Source organism: Sminthopsis crassicaudata, chromosome 2 (genome assembly GCF_048593235.1).
Source record: "Sminthopsis crassicaudata isolate SCR6 chromosome 2, ASM4859323v1, whole genome shotgun sequence".
NCBI lineage: Eukaryota > Metazoa > Chordata > Mammalia > Dasyuromorphia > Dasyuridae > Sminthopsis > Sminthopsis crassicaudata.
The window spans coordinates 496238722-496259072 of NC_133618.1; the positions used below are offsets into that span (position 1 = coordinate 496238722).

Sequence of the window (20351 nt, forward strand, 5' to 3'; positions counted from 1 at the left end):
GATCTAAAGTTAGAAGGGACCTTAGGTGAAGCAATTAAGGCTCAGAAAGTTCAAGAGCTTCTTCTATATCACAGAACTAGCATTTGAATTCAGGTCTTCTAACTCCCATGCTCATTGCATAAGGTTAGGCTGCCTAGCGGGTAAAGCCTGGAAATAGATCCAAGCGCCCTCGTCTTTCTCCTTGAACCCATCTTTTCTCTTGTTTTGGGGTAGATTGCTATTTTGACACCACACTGGGAGAGTATTAAAGCAAAATTGCTTCCTACAACTATTGAGTCACTGTGTAGATTTGGGCAAGTCCCTTATTTCTGTAAAAAAAAAAAAAAAAAAAAAAAAAAAAAAAGAGTGTCAAGGGATGAAGAAAATGGATCCAATATAATGAAAAAAGAAATAGGATAGGTGGTGAAGAAAGAAGTTACAAAACTTTTTATAGGCTTCAATGGGAGACAAGAAAAAAGAATTTCCTTCAGTTCAGAATACTGGCCTCCAATCTCATGGTAAATCCCTTTTGAGGATTCCTAAAGGCCTGGAGATGTGTAGTCACCCAGATTAGTTTTACACAAAGGCAAAGGAGGCAGCTGCTCATTTGGTATCATGTTAGAGGGCGGGCCTGTGTTTGGTGAAGAGACTCAAAAGCTCTCCCACCCTCATCTTCCCAAAACTTCAGTATGAGTGAGAGGGAGTGAGACACCTTACTTAGAAACTACTTAGAAATACTTAGAAAAAATATAGAAAGTGAAAGTGGGATTTGAGATGGCAAGAAGACCTGGGTCAGCATCCTCACTCTGCCAATTACTGTGAACCTGAACACTCCTCATTTAGCCCTATTCCCAATTTCCTTACTATAAAATGACAATAATATAATTCCTTTTCCCTCATACTCACCTCACAGAATTGTTGGAGTGAATTAATGTATGAGAAAACATGGATGCACTGAAAGGATTTTCTTGATGAGTCATTTCTTTGTCACTTTGACTATTTAAGGTTTTGATGGCAGAGAAAGATACTGGAGTGATTTGCCATTTCCTTCTCCAGCTAATTTTATAGATGAGGAAACTGAGACAGGGTTAAGTGACTTGCCTGGAGTCATACAGCTGATAAATGTCTGAGGCCAGATTTAAATGGAGGAGGATGAATCTCCATAACTCCATGAAAAGGATAACAATTAACTTAAAGTTGTGATTTCTGTTAGAATGCACACATCTCTGGGAAAAAGAAGACTGGTAGACCTGTTATCAGTCATTTGGACCTTATTAATGAATAAGTTTATGAAATCTTTCTTTGAAAATAAATTTTCATAAAAGGAGAAAGAAAAATCAGGAGAGTCTATAAGGGAGGCAGAATGAAGAATATGAAGGTTGAAGAATATGCAGGTTGGGAACAACTCGATACTTCAACAATGGTGACTACCAAAATCCTTCCCTGTCCCTTTGCACCTCTCCAAGAAGCCAAGAGGCCCCTCTGAGGAGGCACTGACTGGGAGAAGGGCAAAGAGAGAGTAGTTGAAGGTCCATTTAAACACATTACCTTCGGTCCAATCTCTCCCAATGGACCAATCAGTCCCTGTGGTCCTTGAGGGCCCTAGAAGATGGAGAGATGCACAAAAATCTCTTTAAGATGCCCCTTTCTCCAATGGCAAGTTATTTTTCTAGCCAGTTTCACTCAGACATTCTAGCAGCCAGAAGCTCCCAGCCATCCTAGCCTAGGCTCCATCACCCAAAGAGCCGGCTCAGATGTTTCATTCCTCCCTCAAGCATGGACTAAGGCTGGCCCGTGCCCTGCTCTTATGGAGATGGCAAAACCCCCCTCCATGCAGATCTGGCCCACAAGCAGCTTCCAAACCACCAGAGTCTGGTCCCCGGCCTTCCTCCAGCTCCCTTGCTCCAGACTCCACTGGAGTCTCCCCTTTTCACCACAGAGCTCAGAGCTCAGGCCAGACACATAAATAGATTTCTCCCCCCCCCCCCCCCCCGAACTAATCACTTGGGAAAACTAGGCAGTCCAGATTGGCTCGGCAAAAAGGAATAGAGAATTCAGGCGGAGGAGATACTCAAGTGCTTCTAGGCCAATGGCCTAATTTCCTTTGCGGCCTTTCTTTGAGGCTATGACTGGGATATTCTGGCCTTCTCTCCTCACCTAGTCCTCCTCACCCAGCTTCTTTTTATATCATCTCTTTAGAAAGCAAAGATTGCATTCTATCTCTTAGAGGGAGGAACCTCATGTTTCCCAAAATAATCCCCGTCCCTCCTCTGATTTAAAGAACTCTCTGCAGACAGCATTACTGGTCTTTCCGACTGTTCACACAATTCTTCCCCCACACTCTTTAAGTATTATGCATTATATTGGCAGGACAAGAGTCACTGTCCCCCTGCCTATCCTCGATGGGACTGGCCCACTCCCCTGGACCCTGGATGCTTCAGTGAGCCTGGAGAAGAGTGAAAAAAGCATGCAGGCAAGAGGGAGAGAATGGGGAGAGATACTTACTGCTTCTCCTGGAACACCCTTAGCCCCCGGGGGGCCGGAAGGACCCGGGATTCCCTGCAGGGATCAGATCCTGGAATTATTTTTGCTCTAGTCAACACCACCTTTCTCCTGCCTCCCGCCCACCACCTTGGTCTCAGTCACTCTAGAGGAAAGTGACAGACATGTCCTGGAACTAAACGAAGCCAAACTAAGCCTGGCCAGCAAATAGATCTTTGAAGTCATTCCCTCTGCTTCCTCCTTCCCCCTTGTCCACTTGCTCCTTTCATGAAAAGAAAAAGAAAGCCCCCAGTGTTTAACACTTACCGGGAAGCCACGAGGCCCCAGCTCCCCTCTCTCGCCTTCCTGGCCCTATAAACACATTTGGGGTAATTAGAGGCTGAGAATCAGGGTCCCAATTCCTCATGCTCCTGTGTCAGGAAAGTCCATCAAAGGCATGTCTCACAGTGAAGGGAGTGTGTGGGTCTGGCGGGGGAGGGCAGGGGAGATTGGCAGGGGGCCAGTCTGGCACCATGCCCTTGGCTCCGGGGAAATTGCTGACATACCTGCTGTCCATCCAGACCCTGTTTGCCCTGTGTTCCTGGAGGGCCCTGAGGAGGAGAGCAAATAACAGAGAGGCGGGCTTTGGCATTGCAAGGGGGCACTCTGTGTTGGTCATTTTGGAGGCTCATGCTCCTTGGAGCCACCAGACCAGGTATGGCTGCCTGGTTCAGAAGGCGATGGGTCTGAGATAGGGGAGAAGGCTATTTTTCCTCATCCCTTTCTACTCCAAAGTAGACCAGATCTTAGAATTAGAAAGTGATAAATAAAGCTGGAAAAGAATGTAGAGTCCACTCTCTTCCTATTACAAAGCAGAAAGCTGAGGCTGGCAGTGAGGGAGAGGTTTGCTCAAGATGTACTCCTAACAATGGGAAAGCACCGAGCTGCCCACTGACCATTTTGTGCCCTTGCCCTCACACCCCCTGCAGTCAGCAAGGCCATGTGCCAGTAGGTAAGAGGCTGCTGTTATCTGGGAGAACCTCTGGCAGTCTCCTGGGAACTGGCCAAGTCACTCCCCATGGGGTTTTAGGGCAGTTCTGCTTTCAGAAGAGGAATGGAGGTAAGGGTGGATAGGATAACTTTTCTCAGCTTCCTTTCCAGTCCCAGAATCCTGAAAGCACTTTGTGTATGTGTCTGACTGGATCTGGAGCTCAGCTACTGCCCTAGACAGGAATACTTACACTGTTTAGGGGGGTGACCAGTGCAGAGAGATTTAACAGGATTCAGCTGCTGGAAAATCACGCTACCATCCCCCTGAATCCAGCCAGGAAGGAAAGATGGTCTATCTCTGGGCAGAGAAGCATGCACTTTGGATGAGGGCACATACCTTGACACCTTTTGACCCTGGCTCCCCTGCTGGTCCATCTGGTCCTCGGGGCCCCTGAAGAGAGGATGGTCAGAAAAGCAGTGTGAACAGCAGGGGTCTCCCTTGGGCCATAAACAGGGGGAGGACTCGGGTAGTGCTACCCGCCCCCAGCTTCCACCCCAACCCACAACCTGGCCCCTAGACTCCCTCCCAGTCCATACTCTCCCCACTCCCTCTAACTCCCACTCCATGGCTTTTCCCAGAACAAGCATGGGGCCAGCTCTCTGGCCTTCTCTGCAAAGACACACTATAGTTCCCTCTCTCACGGTGTATACTCTAGAGAACAAAACAATTTTTAACTATCTGGGTCCATTCAGATCATGCAGGGCAGATGGAATATCATCTGAAAGTGGAAGGTATGAGTGGCTGAGGGGGGCAGAAAAGCTCTCCTGCAGAAGGTGTGCTTTGGGCTGAATCTTTAGGGAAACTAAGAAAGCCAGAGGATAAAGCTAAGGGGGTAGAGCATTCCACATATGGAGGATGGCCAATGCAAAAGCAGAGAGGTTCCTAGGAGATGGAATGTCATGTTTGAAGAATTGAGAATTGGCCATTGTAGCTAAATGTTGAGTTTGTAGAGGGAAGTCAGAAATAAAAAAGATTGGAAATGTGGAAAAAAAATTGGAGCCAGCTTGTGAGGGATTTTAAATGTCAATTACAGATGTTTATGATTGATCCTGGTGGTAATTGGGATCTTGATTTGGGGTGGGGGGAGGGATTGTGATATGGCCATACCTACACTTTAGGAAAATCAGGTTTGCATCTTCATAGAGGATAGACTAGGAAAGGGAGAGATTTGGGGCAATCAGCATAGTTAGGAGGCTATTGCAATAATCCAATCCTGAATGGAGGTAGTGGCTGGGGAAGGTGGAAATCCCCGTAAAGCCTGTGCCTGTCTTTCCCGATTACTCCCAGCCTCCTTACTTCAGTTCTGCCAAGCCCCATCCAACTAGCAGAAGCTTTTTTTCCTGCTGGGGAATCATACTTTGCCTTACCATTCATTCCCCCTTGCTACTCTGGCAGAGGAACATGACCATCCTCCCAGAACCCCCTAGCCTTTTTAAAGCACATGGTTATAGAAGAGATCCCAGATAACACCAGAGGAACCAAAACACACACATGTCCCCCTTTGTGGCTGGAGGTAAAGAACTGGAAGACCAGGTGCTGATTTATAACAACCACCACCAAAAAAAACCATACCCAAACAAAAAGAAACTGCCAAATACCAGAAAAAACAGGCTCTGCGGAGGGTTGCAGAGGAGGTGATCTGTCTGGTACCTGACATGAGAGTCAGACATAGTCTGGTTCAGCCAGATTATCAGAGCCGAGGCAGTGCAAAGGGGTGCAAAGAACACAGGATTTGGAGTCAGAGAAAACCCAGGTTCTAATCCTAGCAGTTACTATTTGTACAACGCAGGTCAAGTTACACTCTCCCTGTGGTTGTTTCTCAATCTGTCAAAGGAAGGGGCTGCTTTAGATAATCTCTAATGCTCTGAATTCCATGACCTTATGGCTTCTCCAGCTGTGTACAGAGAAGGTGAAAATACCTTAGGATTAAGGTAATAACACAGACTAATGGCAATTGGGTTCTAGGTAAATTGTCAAAGCACAGGTGACAGAGGCCTTATTCATTAGTGTTGAGGGGAGTGGGGGGTGAGGATTGGAAAATGGATAGAAACTCCAATTCAATCATTGCACAAATCCTGGAACAAGTCACATTTCACTGAAGGCCCTGGAAAGCAGAGCTGGGCAATGGTGAATGTCCTCAACACCAACCCCCCCCCCCCCTGCCCAGAAAGAGATGAGCTGGATGGGGCCTCCCTCTGGTCCCGCTGACAAGTCAGAAGTGAATGGGAACTGGGCCAACATAGAAGTAACGGAACCAGGAGACAATCACCCACTGGGGCTACTGAAAGAACTGATGGATGAAGGATGGAGGAAGAGAGAAGGGCTGCTACTCTTGGGAACTGCTCCCTGCTGAAACCAAGAGTGGAGAACCTGGGGGTAGCTGGGAGTAGGCTGAAAGATCCAAGCTGTCAGTTCTGAAGATAAGAACGGCAAGAGGAGGCAGAAGACCAGAGTGGGATCCTCTGGGCCATCTCCCCCTCCCCATTCTCTTTCTTCAGACCAGCTCTTCACTCTGTAAGTCAAAACAGCTGCGGCCACATGCTTCCCGTCCCAGAGAGAACAACAAACAATTGAGGGAAGAGAAGTGGGGGGAGATGTACCTTGAGAGCAAATAGAATAGACAGGATTGATTGACACTGAGCCCAATAGAGAAAAATCTGAGTTTATCAGAGGCACAGTGATAGACTTCCTTTAGCTCCTGGCTGGGATCCCAGAATACGCTCTTCAGGGAAAGAAGGACTTGGCTCTACTGGAGTAACTAGTCTTTGCTATTTGCTCTACTGTCAGCTAGAAACTGAGGCCCGGCTCTCCAATGATAAAAGAAGAAAGGCTATTCTTCCAAATATCTCTCTGCTGAAAGTACTACAATCCCTCTAGTCACCCAGTTTAGCTTATTTTGAATCATCTTTGACTCTTCACTCTCCTCCATAACCAATCAGGTGCCAAATCTTGTCAACTCTACTTTGCAATTCCTCTGGAATACATTCCCTTTTATTCATTCCTGCAACCACATCTTAGTTTAATCCTTCACCACCTCTCTCCTATTGCAATTATCTTCTACCTAATCTCCCACCTCAACATTTCTCTCCTTCCCCATCCAATCTGCCCAATAGCTAAGGATCTCTCTGACCCTGTCACTTTCCTGCTCAAGAAGCTACAAGTTCCCCACTATTTCTAGGGTCAGACACAACAACCTCCTCGGTTTGACATTTGAAGGGTCTCATACTCGGACTCCAGCCTACTTTTCAGACTAATTACACTTCATTCCCCCTCATGCACTTAATGCTCTTGTCAAACTAGTCTTCCGGTGGTTCCCCATTTCAAATGTTCTATAATCTATTTCTGTGCCTCTATATCTAGAATGTCCTCCCTCCTCATCTCTGCCTCTTAGAACCTCTTGCTCCCTTCAAGACTCAATTCAATCACCACCTCCTTCAAGAAGTACTGTGACAGGCAACATGGCAGTAAAAAGACATTTGGAATTAGAATCCTTGGAACAGAGTTCAAATGTCAGCTCTTCTATTTACTCCTTGTAGGGCTTGAACAAATCACTTCTCTCTCAATGTTCACACCTGTAAAATAAGGAGCTTGTACTAGCCAGTCTCTGAGATCCCTTCCTGCTGATTATCTATGATCCTATAATCTATGATACTATGAAAAGACTTTTCCTTACTCTTGCAGTTACTAGTCTGCCACTAACAAGTAAAAACCCAGCACATATTGGTTAGATATAGATATTGTATTTACTTATCTGTAAGTCTATGGTTACTCTCATCCTTCCACAACAGAAAGCAATCTCCTTAAACAAAGGAGCAATCTCACTTTTACTTTTGCATCTCTAGTATCTCACATTCTGTGGGCTCTTAATAGATTCTAATTGATTGCTATTCATCAGAGGAGACCAATGACTCAGGGTGTTGTGGGGTAACTAGCTTCTCTCAGTGTCTTCACACTTGGGAAATTTTCTGGTCTGACTTGAGGGAGCACCTCCCTTGGCTGGCAGCCTTTTCAGACTTCTGAATTTGGTGGCAATATAACCCTAATTGTCTAGGATTAAGGCAACAGATGTGGAGTTAAATAGTTTTCTAAAAACTAAATGAAGGTCACGGGAAACTGGAAACTCCTTTCAGGTTTTCCCCATCTAAACATGACCTTCAGAGCTGTAGCCAAGACATTTATTCTGAAGACTCTTGTAAAATATAATTGATCCCAACTAGGGACAACAGTGTAATGTGACTGCTGAAAAGGCTAATGAGACTTTAAACTTCATAATGATAAGGTATTTTATATGTGCGTATGCATAGTTATTATCATTAAACAGTGCAGGCACTTTGCTAAGTGCTTTATAATTACAATCTTATTTGATCTTCACAACAACCCTAGGAAGTAGATCCCCACTTTACAGATGAGGAAACTGAGGCAAACAAATTAAGTATCTAGCGTAGGGTCACGCAGAGAGTCTACATATGAAGTCAAATTTGAAGAGCCTTCCTGACTCTAGATCTAGCACTTTATGTACTGTGCCATACAACTAGCTGCCTGATATGCTTGAAGAGAAGCACATGATGACAATCTTTTCTGTGTTCTGTGCTGGTCACATCACATCTGGGATGGCACGCCCATGCCTGAACAGTACATTTTTTGCAGGACCCTTGGAAACTGAAATCTCTCATGAAAAGCATGCTTGAGACCACTTCTGAAAAGGAACAATTATAGATTTAAAGCTGTAAAAGGACATCAACCCCCTCATTTTACAGATGGGAAAACTGAAGCTGAGAGAAATCAAGTGATTCATTGAGGCTCAAATAGCTAATATGTGCATGAAGGAGAATTTGAATCCAGCTCTTCTTGAATGAAAGTACAAAGGTCTAACCATGGTAGACTGGGTGTGGGAGTAAAGATGGGTGTGTGTATGTTTGGGTGAATATGATCATTGCATTCAAATATTTTAGACAAGGAATTGGGCTTATTTCAAGTACTCTGGGTTATTCCAAGATTGAACTGGAGAGATGGATGGAAGTCACAGAAAAGTAGTTTTTCACTCAAGATAGGGAAGAAGTTTCTAAACTTTAGAAAATAGAATAGACTTTCTTGTAAAGTATCAAATTTCCATCAATGGAGATGCTTAAGCAAAGAGCAGATGAGCACCTGCTGGAGATGTAATAGGAGGCATGCATTCTTCAGATAAGGGTTGGAACAGGCCATCTCTGAGGGCTTTTCTAACTTTCCAAGACTTTGGTTTCACACGCCTGTGATTTTAAAGATCCAAGACTAAAACATCCAGAAGTCCATATTGTAAGAGGAATGGCAGAAGGCAACCTGGGTCTTTATGCAGCTTGACCTGCCCAAGATCCTGATTCTCCTGAGGAGTTCCCCTATGTGAAGAACAGAGTTGTATTTGTGTTTTTAGTGGCTCTCTGTGAGCTAAGGATACTGGGGATGGAGACTGGGAGGGGAGCTGGCAAATGGAGCTTGTCCTTCAAGTTGCCTCTAAAGAAGACAAGAAAGCTCCTGTTACTGAGCCTGATCTTTTCCCTAACCTGCTGAAAGGATGCTGTCTAGCCAATATCAGTCGCTTTAAATCCCTCTGGTAGAAGTTGGAGATGACACCAGTTGGAGAAGAGAATTATGAAGTTTGACAATAATAAATGTAAGGTCTTGAACTTAAAACAAAATCAGCTTTTCAGCACTGTTAGTCATTTAATACATACTACATACTTCAGCATTTAATTACATTCAACCTAGTAGAATGTCTGCTAATTGCTTTGCCTGTCTTGGTCTTCCTTGCCTAATTAGCCTGCAAACCCCTTGAGGTTAGGGACTTTTCTTCTACTTCTGAATCCCTTACAATGCCAAGTTGGGCCTAGAGCAGGTTCCTTGGGAATACCGACTAGAGAAAAGAAGACTTCATGGTGGGGGAAGGAAGCAAACATTTGAGAGGCTATGTAGAAAAACAATTAAAATTGTCTGCTTGGGCCCAGAGGGAGTACTAAGTAAAAGTTGAAGAAAGGAAGACTTATGTTCAACATAAAGAAAAAACTTCCTAACAATTGAAGCTTTCTAATTCCTACCAATTGCTAAGGATGGGTTCCCCATTACAAGAAGTATTCAAGCACAGGCTAATTAATCACTTGTCAAGGAATTCCGTACAGGTTTGCCTATGTGGCCTGACACAAATTACTCTAAGTGGGTCATTTCCCTTTTCTTTGTCCAGTTTCCTCAGCTGTGGGCTGAAAGGGTGAGACAGTTCCTCTCGGAGACCCTTTCCAGCTCTAAGTCTTCTGATTCTAGTTATGCCCCAGTCCTAAAACCCAGTCAAAACATTGGATCAAGAAAAACCAGAGTGTTAAAAGTATAAATGAAGGCCCAGGTTCAAAATATATCTGATGCCAGGAAAGTGTGACTGAAAGAACGCAACTTTGAAAAACCCATCTTCCTCCATCACTAGTCTTGGGATATCAGACAGGAATGGCGTGGCAGAAAGACAATTCTGGAGACCACTCCTTAGTGGCCACGTGGGCTTGGGCCACATCCTTCTCTGAGATGCAATGTCATCATCTATAGAATGAAAAGGTTGAATTCAACTTTTCTTTCTGGTGCTAACCTTATCTGTTCCACTTTACAGAAATATCCCTTACCTCTTTAGGAAAAAACAAAACAAAACAAAACAAAAAAAACTATCAGCCGTGATAATAAAAATAGTTTGCATTTGCAGCTTTACAGTTTGCATATTTTGTTTCATTTGATCCTCACAACAATCCTGAAAGTCCATTTTACAGACTTTGGAAATTGAGGCTTAAGTGACTTGCCCAGCATTACACAGGTATCTGAGGTGAGATTTGAATCCAGGTCTTTTTGGTTGCAAATCCAGTGTCTTTGGGGAGTTTTAAATATAGAGTACCTTCTTCTATCTCAATCCACTATGCCAAATAGCCGATTTACCATAGTGCCCCCCATCAGAAAGGGTACTGAGCTGGAGGGACCATCAGTCTGACCCAGAAGAACACAGCTGACATTCCTATAGACTCTTGCCAGAAGTTGACACCATGCTGCCAAGGAACTCAGTCCTCCGAGCCAAACGTAGATGAACAACACTCGCCCTTTCCTGTCTGGTCAAAAGCAACCAGGGAGTCAGACAAAGGAGGAGGCATGGGGCCAGGAGCCTGTGGGAGAGACAAAGCTAGGGACAAGCATGGCAGGGAGAGCCGGGCTCTCAGCCCAAAGCAGGCTGGCAGGCTTGGTCCATCATGCCCCAGTCGGGGACACATCCACACCTCAGTGATATGGTCTCATTAGGAAGGGAGGGGCAGGAGCTGTCCTCCTTTTCTAGCTGAGTTTCAGAATGCTCTGGTAAATGGCCCAGTTACATAGCTCATTAAGGCTTAGAAATCAAATTTATGATTATTTTGAATCTTTAATAGAATGAAAGGAACAGTAAGCCAAAGATCTTACAGCCTCATTGGATCCACTAAACTGTCTAGACCAGGAATTCTTAACCTTGGGCCCCCAATGGGCCCCACAGATAGATCTCAGGGGTTCCATGAATGTGGATTTATTTTCTCTAACTGAAATTTAGCATTTCCTTTAATTATTTACAAACATTTTTCTGAGAAAGGGAACATAGACTTAAACAACTGCCAAAGACTGCTATACAAAGGGTTAAGAATCTTTGGTCTAAACATTATTGAGATACTGGTTTGAAGGTCACTACCCAAAACAGGTGGTTCTCTGCTCAAGGGGTGGATGACTGTATATCCAGGGAAAATGCCTTCTTCCCTAGCGCAATATCCTTTTAGGATTCCAAGGACCAATCTTGAATGCAGTAATTCAATTTCCTTCTATAGGATTGAGAAAGTTATAGAAGGAATCATGTCTGATGACCAGATAGGGAGCTGAGAAAGAAATCCAGACCCTTAACTGAGTTTTGGTTTTAGTGAGGGTAAAGAAAGGAAGTGATTTTCAATGTTCTTTTTAATGAGTGTTTTTTTTTTTTAAACAAATGGTGAAGAGTTGGGTGGTTCCCATCATAATTATAGGAAACTAAGAATCTCTTTGCCCCCTTCTAGGAGAGTACTCTTTAAAGGTAAAGAAGAGCCCAAATTCAGAGTATAAGTAAGTCTGAGAGATAACAGAAGGCACGTAGGAACCAACTCTAAGAGCCCTTGATACTCACCAGATTCTGTGATCCCCATGTCCTCTGAAGGCAGGGATTCTGCCCTCCCATAAGATGACCAGAAAGAAGACTTGGGAAGAAGCAAACCTATGAATTTCCATCCCACTCTGAGACCTTAGGGCAGGGGGTAAAGTTTAAAAAGATGGAAAGACAGGGCAACACCCCCAGGTCCCATCCTTTGAAGAAGAAAATGGGAAGAAGAATTTGGCTCCTTTAGTTGATGTGAAAAAGAACGGAGGTTGATGTATATAAGACAGCTTTCAGGGCTCCATGCTAAATCTTTATTCTGTTCTTTCTCTCTCCAAGACTGTCTGATGTTCATTTTAATCAGATTCCATCTGGATCCACATGTTCAAGGAGATTGGGGCAGGAGTTGGGGGGAGAAGTGAGCCACACAGTATGATCTGCCCTGGGTTCCCAGCCTCCTTAGGGATGGCCCTGAATATGGGCTCAGAGAAAGAAGCATAAACACAGCCCAAAACAAATGTGAGTGGCTGCTAATTTAGATTTCCAACTACTTATTCCCCCCTCCCATTTCCAAACTAATACAGTGCAGACTTCATCAGCCCTCCAGGTTGTGGGGATTGGTTACAATCAAAGCCATATGATAATGCTTTCATATCTGCTCCCCCAAGTGAGATGCTTTTAATTAAATACTGGAAGATGGACCTGGGGGTCTGCCTTGCCTGGAATGAACACTCTCCATCTCATGAATGTTTCTATTCAAGACCTGATTAAGATTGTACTAGAAACCCCCTGTGAATGACAAATCTGTCCAATTAGCTTGCAGGGTCTCTTCTCAGTCTGTTCATCCTTCGTTCTCTTCCCCCTCCCCATACCTCTAAACTCAACATGAACCTGTGAGTTCTGAGGGCTGGGGCTATGGGATGGAGGGACCCCAAAGATCTGTCTTCAGTATGGGGATATTCAGGCTTTTACAAATGAGGAAACTGAGGCTCAGTGCATAGAAAAGGAGAGATTAAAATTGAGACCATATGATTCCAAATCTAGTGTTTTTTCTCTTACTGATTGAGAAAACCTCATTCCTCATATATTCCCCATTCCAAGAATTGGCTAACTTCTCAAATTTCAATTTTTCCTTTGGAAAGGCAACTACATGACACAAAATGAAAAGCCAGTGTCACCCACATTACTGAGGTTTGCCTCCCAAACTGCCAGAGTTAAAAGAGATTGAAGATTGCTGGTATAAAATTCCCATTTTACAGTAGGGAAAATTAAGGTACAGAGAGTGTGACCATTAACTTATCCATGGTCATGCAGTGAGTATATATGGAAGATCTAGAATTAGAATCCAGAACTCCTAACTCTTAATCTGGTATTATTACCAATATTCTATAAAAGGGGTTGTGGTTATTTCTATATTCAGTTGGGGAAATAAGGCTTAAAAAGTTGGGTCCCAAACCCTCTGAGCATCTTGTTGATACAATACACAGCTCCAGCAAGGCCTGACTCTGCCGGTTCCGGATGCCTCCTGAAATACTCAGCTTGGCGGACTTTGATGTGGTTGGGGGCCTGGCTTTCCTCAAGAAGAAGATGCATTCTTCCACTCAATGTTGGGAAAAGAGTAGAGGGAGCTTGCTAAGGGGGAGGATGGAGGGGGCTGGGACCAGGAGAGCTCGAGTTTGACATCTGTGGAGGAAATGCAGACCAAAACTCCAGAGCCAAGCTTTTAAATGAATGTATGTCTCTCCAGAAAGGGGAAGGAATGGGGAACAGGAGCAGTTGTCAGAGGGGCTGGCAGGACAAGCCCTAGGTTCCCAACCTGGGTATTGCAAGTATCTGGGGTAACTGAGAGTTCTAGGCATATTGTGAGGGATGAGAAGAAACATTAGGCTCATGTAGGGGCTTCCCCAACAAAAGGATTGAATCACCCTACAGAGCTCTGTGACACTGCATAGAGTTAGAAGCTCCTGCTGGGCCTGAGGAATGTTTCTTAATCTCCCCACAGTCCAACAGGCTTATCAGACCATCTGGTTTTGGGAAAAGCCAAATCCATTTAAAAACCATCTGAAGGGAAAAGGGCATTGAAAGAAGAAAAAAAATCCCTAAGTCTTCTATCACCCATCACAAGATTTTGAAAAGGGGCCTTTTTACAGGAAAGATTAAACGGATGCATTTAATACTGCTGATTTCAGTATTTGTTAGGCCATACGCTGATATCTTGTCCCCCTTACTTTACCTATACCAGAATGATACTATCGAATGGGGACATAAGAATGCAAAGAATAGCAGACAGAAGCCAAAGAGCACATCTGTACACAGCTGGCTGAACAGACTAGTCTTCTAGGGTGCAGAGGGAAAAGAAGAAGGGGCAAAACCTGGCTTTGGCTTCTGCATTCGGTCACAAAGGCCAAGGGCATACTGATCCTTATCCCTCCCATGGCAGCAGGGCAGGGCAGGGCAGGGCAGATGGAGTGACCCTCCAAGGAACATAAGAAGTTCTCTTTCAGAAGCTCAGATGAGGAGAAGTCACTTCTCAAGCATCCTGGAGGTTCTCAGGACTGGTACCTGCTGTCTCCCTTCTCCTTTCCTTTTCTCATTTCCCATCCCCTTAGCACAGCCTACCTGGGCCTCCTACCCCAGGAGATGATCCAGCCCCTAGAGACCTCTGAGGGAGCTTACCCGACGTCCTTTTGTTCCTCGCATCCCCAGTGGCCCACGAGGTCCAGGAGGTCCCTGTGGTGAGAAAACCATGAAGTTAGAAATGCTGGGGAAAGAGATAAAGTGACTTGCCCAAGATGACATAGGCAATATGTATCAGAGGTGAAAACTGACTGTATGTGCTCTTTCTTCTAACCATGATGTAACATAGCCAACTGAATGCCAATATCCTTGTGCTATCTGACGGGCCCTAGCAGTCCAGAAAAAGGGAGTACATAGGTCCTTTGATGACATGTGCCTGCCCTCTGTAACTGGCCATCAGGTGCAAAATGGTTTTTGGCCATAGAAGCTCATTAAACTACTTACTAAGCTGCAGAGGGTCTCTGATTTGTAAAAGGAGGTAAGGATTTTTTCCCTAGAAGTCACCAGATTTGAGGAGTCAGAGGTATAAGAGAGTGGTACATCAGGAGTTAGAGGTAAGACCAGGGGCACTTCGCCTCCATAAGGGCAGGTGCAGCCTCAGCCCATTGCTGACTATTGGTCAGGGATGAGGCAGTTACGTAGACCAGCAGAGGCTGGAGTAGGGCTGAGCCATTTTCTAAAATCACTCAATTGATTATTTTCCTCCTTTTCCTTTACCCAATAATCAATCACCGTGGGAGGTATGCTGACCCAAGGTGTGATTTGCTATATACTCTCTAGAATGATAAATAGATAGGTGATGGACTTGGACTTAGGGAGATCTGGATTCAAATGTCTCCTCAGACACTTACTATCTCTGTGACTCTAAGTAATCACTGAAGCACTGTGGGTCTCTTTCCTCATCTGTAAATGAGGAAGTTAAACTTGATGGGGTCTCCAGGTCCCTTCCAATTTCAAATCTTTGATCCTTCCCAAAGCCACTCGTGTCAATCCATCGATTAAGAAGCATTGGTGTCAGCAAATGTGCTGATGCTGAAGATACTAGATATTAGATATTAGAAATCAAACAATTTCTGCCTTCAAGGAGTTTACATTCTAACAGTTATGACAACATAGATAGCTACAGAGTTATGAAAAACATACCAAAGCTCCTCTTGCTCTAATTGAGCTAGTCAGTGTCAGGTTTTTTTTTAAACCTAACAGTTTAGATTTTAAAAAAAAAAAACCTGTTGGATATAATCAGGACTTTAGCTTCCTCATCTGTTAAATGGGTATAACACATGGATTACTTTACAGTATACTGTTATAAGGAAAGAACTTTGTAAACTATAAAATATTACATAGGCGTAAGCTATTACTATTATTTTCAGACTAAGACAACAGGATCATCTATGAAAGACTATGTCTTGCTCTGGTCCTTCCCAAGCAAATATTCCTTGAGAAGACTGAGATAGACAGCAAAATCTAAGTCTACTTTGGTGTCAGAGGAAAGAGGATTTGGACAGGGTGAGAGAGAGAGAAAGAAGGAATAGGGAGACAATGAAGTGAAAAGAGAAGCTATGAATGAGATTGGGGAGGAGAGAAAGGAAGGGGAAGGAGAAGGAAAAAAGGAAAGAAAAAGAGAAGAACAAGATCTCAAAGGAAGGAAGGAGAAAGGACATAGAGGGAGAGAAGGATGAAAAGAAGGGAGAGAAGAATGAAAAGTGGGAGAGAAAAGGAGATGAAAGGAGAAGAGAGTAAGCAGGTTTGCCTGTTGCCACTTCTCTTTCAGATCCGAAGCCCCATCAGTGGGACCATGCGACTGCATACACCACGGTGACTACTGTAAAGGTCTCAGGAGAAGTGTGAGTAACAGAATCCTTTTGGAGGCTTGGGAAGATTCCCCTGCACTCCCATCTCCCTGATTCCCAGACCGGGTGTGTTCATTTTATGAGCATAGAGAGTGTCTCTCCAGCTGCCAGGGGGGAAGCCACAGCCCCTCTCTGGTGTTTGGAAAAATAACTCCATCTGCTGCTCCCATCTCCACTCCTTCCACAGTGCTCCCAATGATGAGGGCCCTGACGCCAACACGAGGCAGACACCAGGCTGCTGATGGGGTTAAGGAGGGGTGGGGGAGACAATATAGAGCAGGCCCTGTTCTGTTAGCTGCCTTATCTGGAGTGGATCCAGGCTAAGGGAACTAGTTTGGCCCCAAAGAATCAACAGATCTGATTCCTGGATACCAGAAGCAGGGAGGCTGGGCAAGTGTCTACCATTTTTATGGGGCTACCTCTTAAACACAATACATCCACTATTTGGAATTCTAAAGTCAAAGTGAAATGGGAGGTATGGATTCAGTTCCTGACTAATTTTAGAGGATGTTCTTGAGCAAGTCTCTTTCAGCCTCAGTTTTTTGAACTGTGAAATGGGAATAATAAATCTAGATTGAGATGGTCAGAGGGGAAGGTTCCCCTTGGAGATTTAGTTTTGCATCTTAATTTCAAACACGATAAAACTGACGTTCAGAAATGTGGACTAACCTAGGGTCACACTGTTAGTTTCATGTAATCACACACACACACACACATACACAGGCTTGATACAGTATAAAGATGTGACCCTAAATTTGTCTCTGACTATATTTCTAATTCTAAATTCATGTTTTTAACTCCAACTCTAAATTTGATTCTCATCTGAAGTCAGCGTATGTTAGAGCCTACCACTGCATGTAAGACATTGAACATGTCACTACCTCCTTGGGCCTCAGTTTCCTTATCTACAACAAGGACGGGGGTGAACCAGATGGTCTCTGAAGTACCTCCCAGATGAATGAACCTATAGTATTATTTAATACACACACGTGAGCCCCAGGATTGTCCTTATCTGGGTGCCCTGAAGGGCAACTGATAGGTAGGAAATAGTGCCAAAGTACGTCTGAGCCCCTGGGGTCCAGCACTCCAAGTTCAAAATGAACACCAATTTGATGACAATAATAGAAAGGGAGACACAGCTCGCTCTCTTCCCTTGCTGAGCCTCCCTCTCAGATTGAGCCAAAGTTTCCCTTTTCAGTTCCCAGTATTATTACAGCTCAGGTTAGAGCCTCCTCAAAGGCACACAGACTAAGATTTGGCCCCAGCATCCACATAACTGGGATGTGTAGAGGGAAGAATGAGCTCCAGCTGGACTTAATAAGGTTGGAGTTTTCACATGCAAGAGAGCAGCTCATTTCCATGTGCTGATCTCCCAGACACTTAGGTCCCATTTCCCTGAGGTCTCATTCTTGAGTTTCAGGCTTAATACTCCCTTAAACAGGCTGCTCCAAAGTTCACTCACCCATCACTTTGTGGGGTCTGCTAGTGACCCTCCAATCTTGCTAATATCTAATGTATGGCTGGGGATACTGAGGACTAGAAGGGGAGGAAAAGAGCCAAGGTAGCAGAATTGGGACCCAGTTGAACTCTCCTAACTTTCCCCTCCTAACAATTTTTAAACTAACACCTCAAATAAAATTTTGGAACAGCAGAGCTAACAAAACATCAGAGGGAGGCATTTTTTCTAGTCTAAGACAACTTAGGAGGTCCACAGGAGAGGTCTGTAACACTGGGGTGGGCGCAGGCCTAGAGCATAGCAGAGTACCAACTTTGGAGGAGGTTATGATAGCAGCAGCAGCAGCAGCGCAACAGTAGTTTTGGGAACTCAAAGTCCTCAGATAGTAAGGGTAGGACAATTGGTCAAAAAGAGATTAGAAGGGGAGTTTTGCTGGCACTAAGTATACCTGGCACTGATTACTAACTCTATTGCCATATTCAGTTCTGGAGTACAGTTCTAAGCTGGAGAGGGGAGCTTGTAGTTAAGGAGCTTGTAGTTAATCACAAGGAAGAAGCAGTCCTAGTCACAGGCCAAGAGGAACAGTAATATTTGTAGCTGCAAAGGAGAAGGGGACTTTCCCAGGCAAAGACTAAGGGCAGATTAAGAGAGTCATCACCTCACTTCTCCCAAAATAACATCGACTTGGATGTCCAATCCCCCATAACTAGCTCTGAAAACAGTAGCACAAAAATATTAAAGCTTGAGATAATGCCTCTTCATGCCCAGGTGAGCACAGCATAACTTTAACATAAAGTTCAAAGTGAAGAACTACATTGGAAAAATGAGCAAATTTTAAAAAAGTAACTTGATCATAAAAAGCTATTATGTTGGCAGGAATGCCAAGACAAACTCAGAAGAAGACAACAAGGTATAAATTGAAAGCCTCAAAGAAAAATGCTAATTGGATCCAAGGTCAATAAGAATTCCTGGAAGAATTAAATAATGAAATAAGAGTGGTAGCGAAAAAATGAGGGAAAAATGAGAGTGATGCAAGAAAATGATGAAAAGATAATTAACATCTTGGTAAAAAGAAACACAAAAATACTAAAGAAAATATTGCCTTAAAAAGCAAAATTGGCTTAATAGTAGAAAAGACACAAAAATTTACTGAAGAAAAGAATTCCTTAAAAAGTAAAATCAGGTAGCTGGAAGCTAATGACTCCACAAGATTACAAGAAACAACAAAACAAAGTCAAAAGAATGAAAAAAAATAGAAGAAAAATGTTAACTTTTTAATTAAAAAATGTTTTGATCTGGAAAATAGATCAAGGAAAGATAATTTAACAATTATTGTGCTACCTAAAAGCAATCATCAAAAAAGGGATATAGAAATCACATTTCAGAAAATGATAAAATCCTTCTATATTCCAGACAGCAAAATAGAAATGGAAAGAATCTACCAATTACCTCCTGAAAGAGATCCCAAAATGAAAACTCTTAGGAATATTGTAGCCAAATTCCAGAGCTCCCAGGTCAAAGAGAAAATACTTCCCACAGCCAGAAACAAACAATTCCAGTCTTGTGGAGGCACAGTCAAAATAATACAAGATTTAGCAGCTTCTTTGTTAAAGAAACCGAGGATTTGGAATATGATATTCTGAAAGGCAAAGGAGCTAGATTACAACCACCAAATAACCTATCCAGAAAAATTGACTATCATCCTTCAGGAAGAGAAAATGGATAGTTAATGAAATAGAGGACTTCTAAGCTTCCTGATGAAAAGCCCAGAGCTGAATTGAAAATTTGACTTTCAAAATATGACTTAAATATAAGCATATTGGGTTTATCTAAAAAAAAAAAAGAATATGGAGGAGAAAGAGAGATGCTCTGGAAGAAAGGGGAAGAGAAAGATAGAATGGAGAAAATTTTCTCACAGAGCTGGCCATCATGACTTAAAGCAAAAGGAAAAATAGACTTCATTGAAAGAGATAATCATGGAAATTACATTTTGCTAAAAACTACTAAAAATACACCAAGTTTCTCTGATAAAGGCCAAATCTTTCTCACATATAGGGAACTGAATCAAATTTATTAAAAAGAATCATTTCTCACTTGATAAATGGTCAAAAACCATGAACAGTTTTCAAAAGAAGAATCATCAGAATATGAAAAATGTTCAAAATCACTATTGATTGAAGAAAGGCAAATTAAAACTGCTTGAGATATCACTTCATACCTATTAGAAATGACAAATGCTGAAGGAGATGAGGGAAAAATAATGAACTGTTGGTGAAGTAATGAAATGGTCCAATCATTCTGGAGAACAATATGAAGGTAAGCTTAAAGAGCTATAAAAATTGTGCATATCCTTTGATCTGGCAAAGCCATTACCAGATCTGCATCCTAAAGTGATCAAAAGAAAAGAAAAAGGATCTCAATGTACAAAAAACATTTATAGCAGTTCTTTTTGTGGTGAAAAAGAATTAGAAATGGAAAGGACACCCATAAATTTGGGAATGGCTGAACAAGTTTGTGGCATCTGATTATGGTGGCGTACTGTTGTACTATGATAAATTATGAGGCTAGTAGCTCATGGCAAGACCTATATGAAATGATGCAAAGTGAAGTAGGAAAAATCAGGATATTATTGTGCATAGTAACAGCAATGATGTAAGGATGATTAACTATGAAAGACTTGACTATTCTGAGTAATACAGTGAATCATAACAATTCCAAAAGACCTTTGATGAAAAAAAAAGTGCTATCTACTTTCAGAGAGAGAATGGATGAAGTAAATGAAAATTTAAATATAATTTTTTCATGTTGTTTTGCTTT

At 43.1% G+C, this 20351-nt stretch overlaps 1 protein-coding gene across 3 annotated transcripts in view; it reads right to left on the reverse strand.

Annotated features, from left to right (window-relative positions):
- COL27A1 (collagen type XXVII alpha 1 chain) overlaps nt 1–20351 on the reverse strand; it is a 234859-nt gene that overhangs the window by 61946 nt on the left and 152562 nt on the right. For all 3 annotated transcript variants that reach the window (XM_074293625.1, XM_074293624.1, XM_074293623.1), the window contains exons 28-33: nt 14328–14381; nt 3848–3901; nt 3027–3071; nt 2788–2832; nt 2485–2538; nt 1528–1581 (exon numbers count right to left, since the gene is read on the reverse strand). In XM_074293625.1, coding sequence (XP_074149726.1) covers nt 1528–1581; nt 2485–2538; nt 2788–2832; nt 3027–3071; nt 3848–3901; nt 14328–14381 — 306 coding nt within the window. The remainder of the gene's footprint in view (nt 1–1527; nt 1582–2484; nt 2539–2787; nt 2833–3026; nt 3072–3847; nt 3902–14327; nt 14382–20351) is intronic.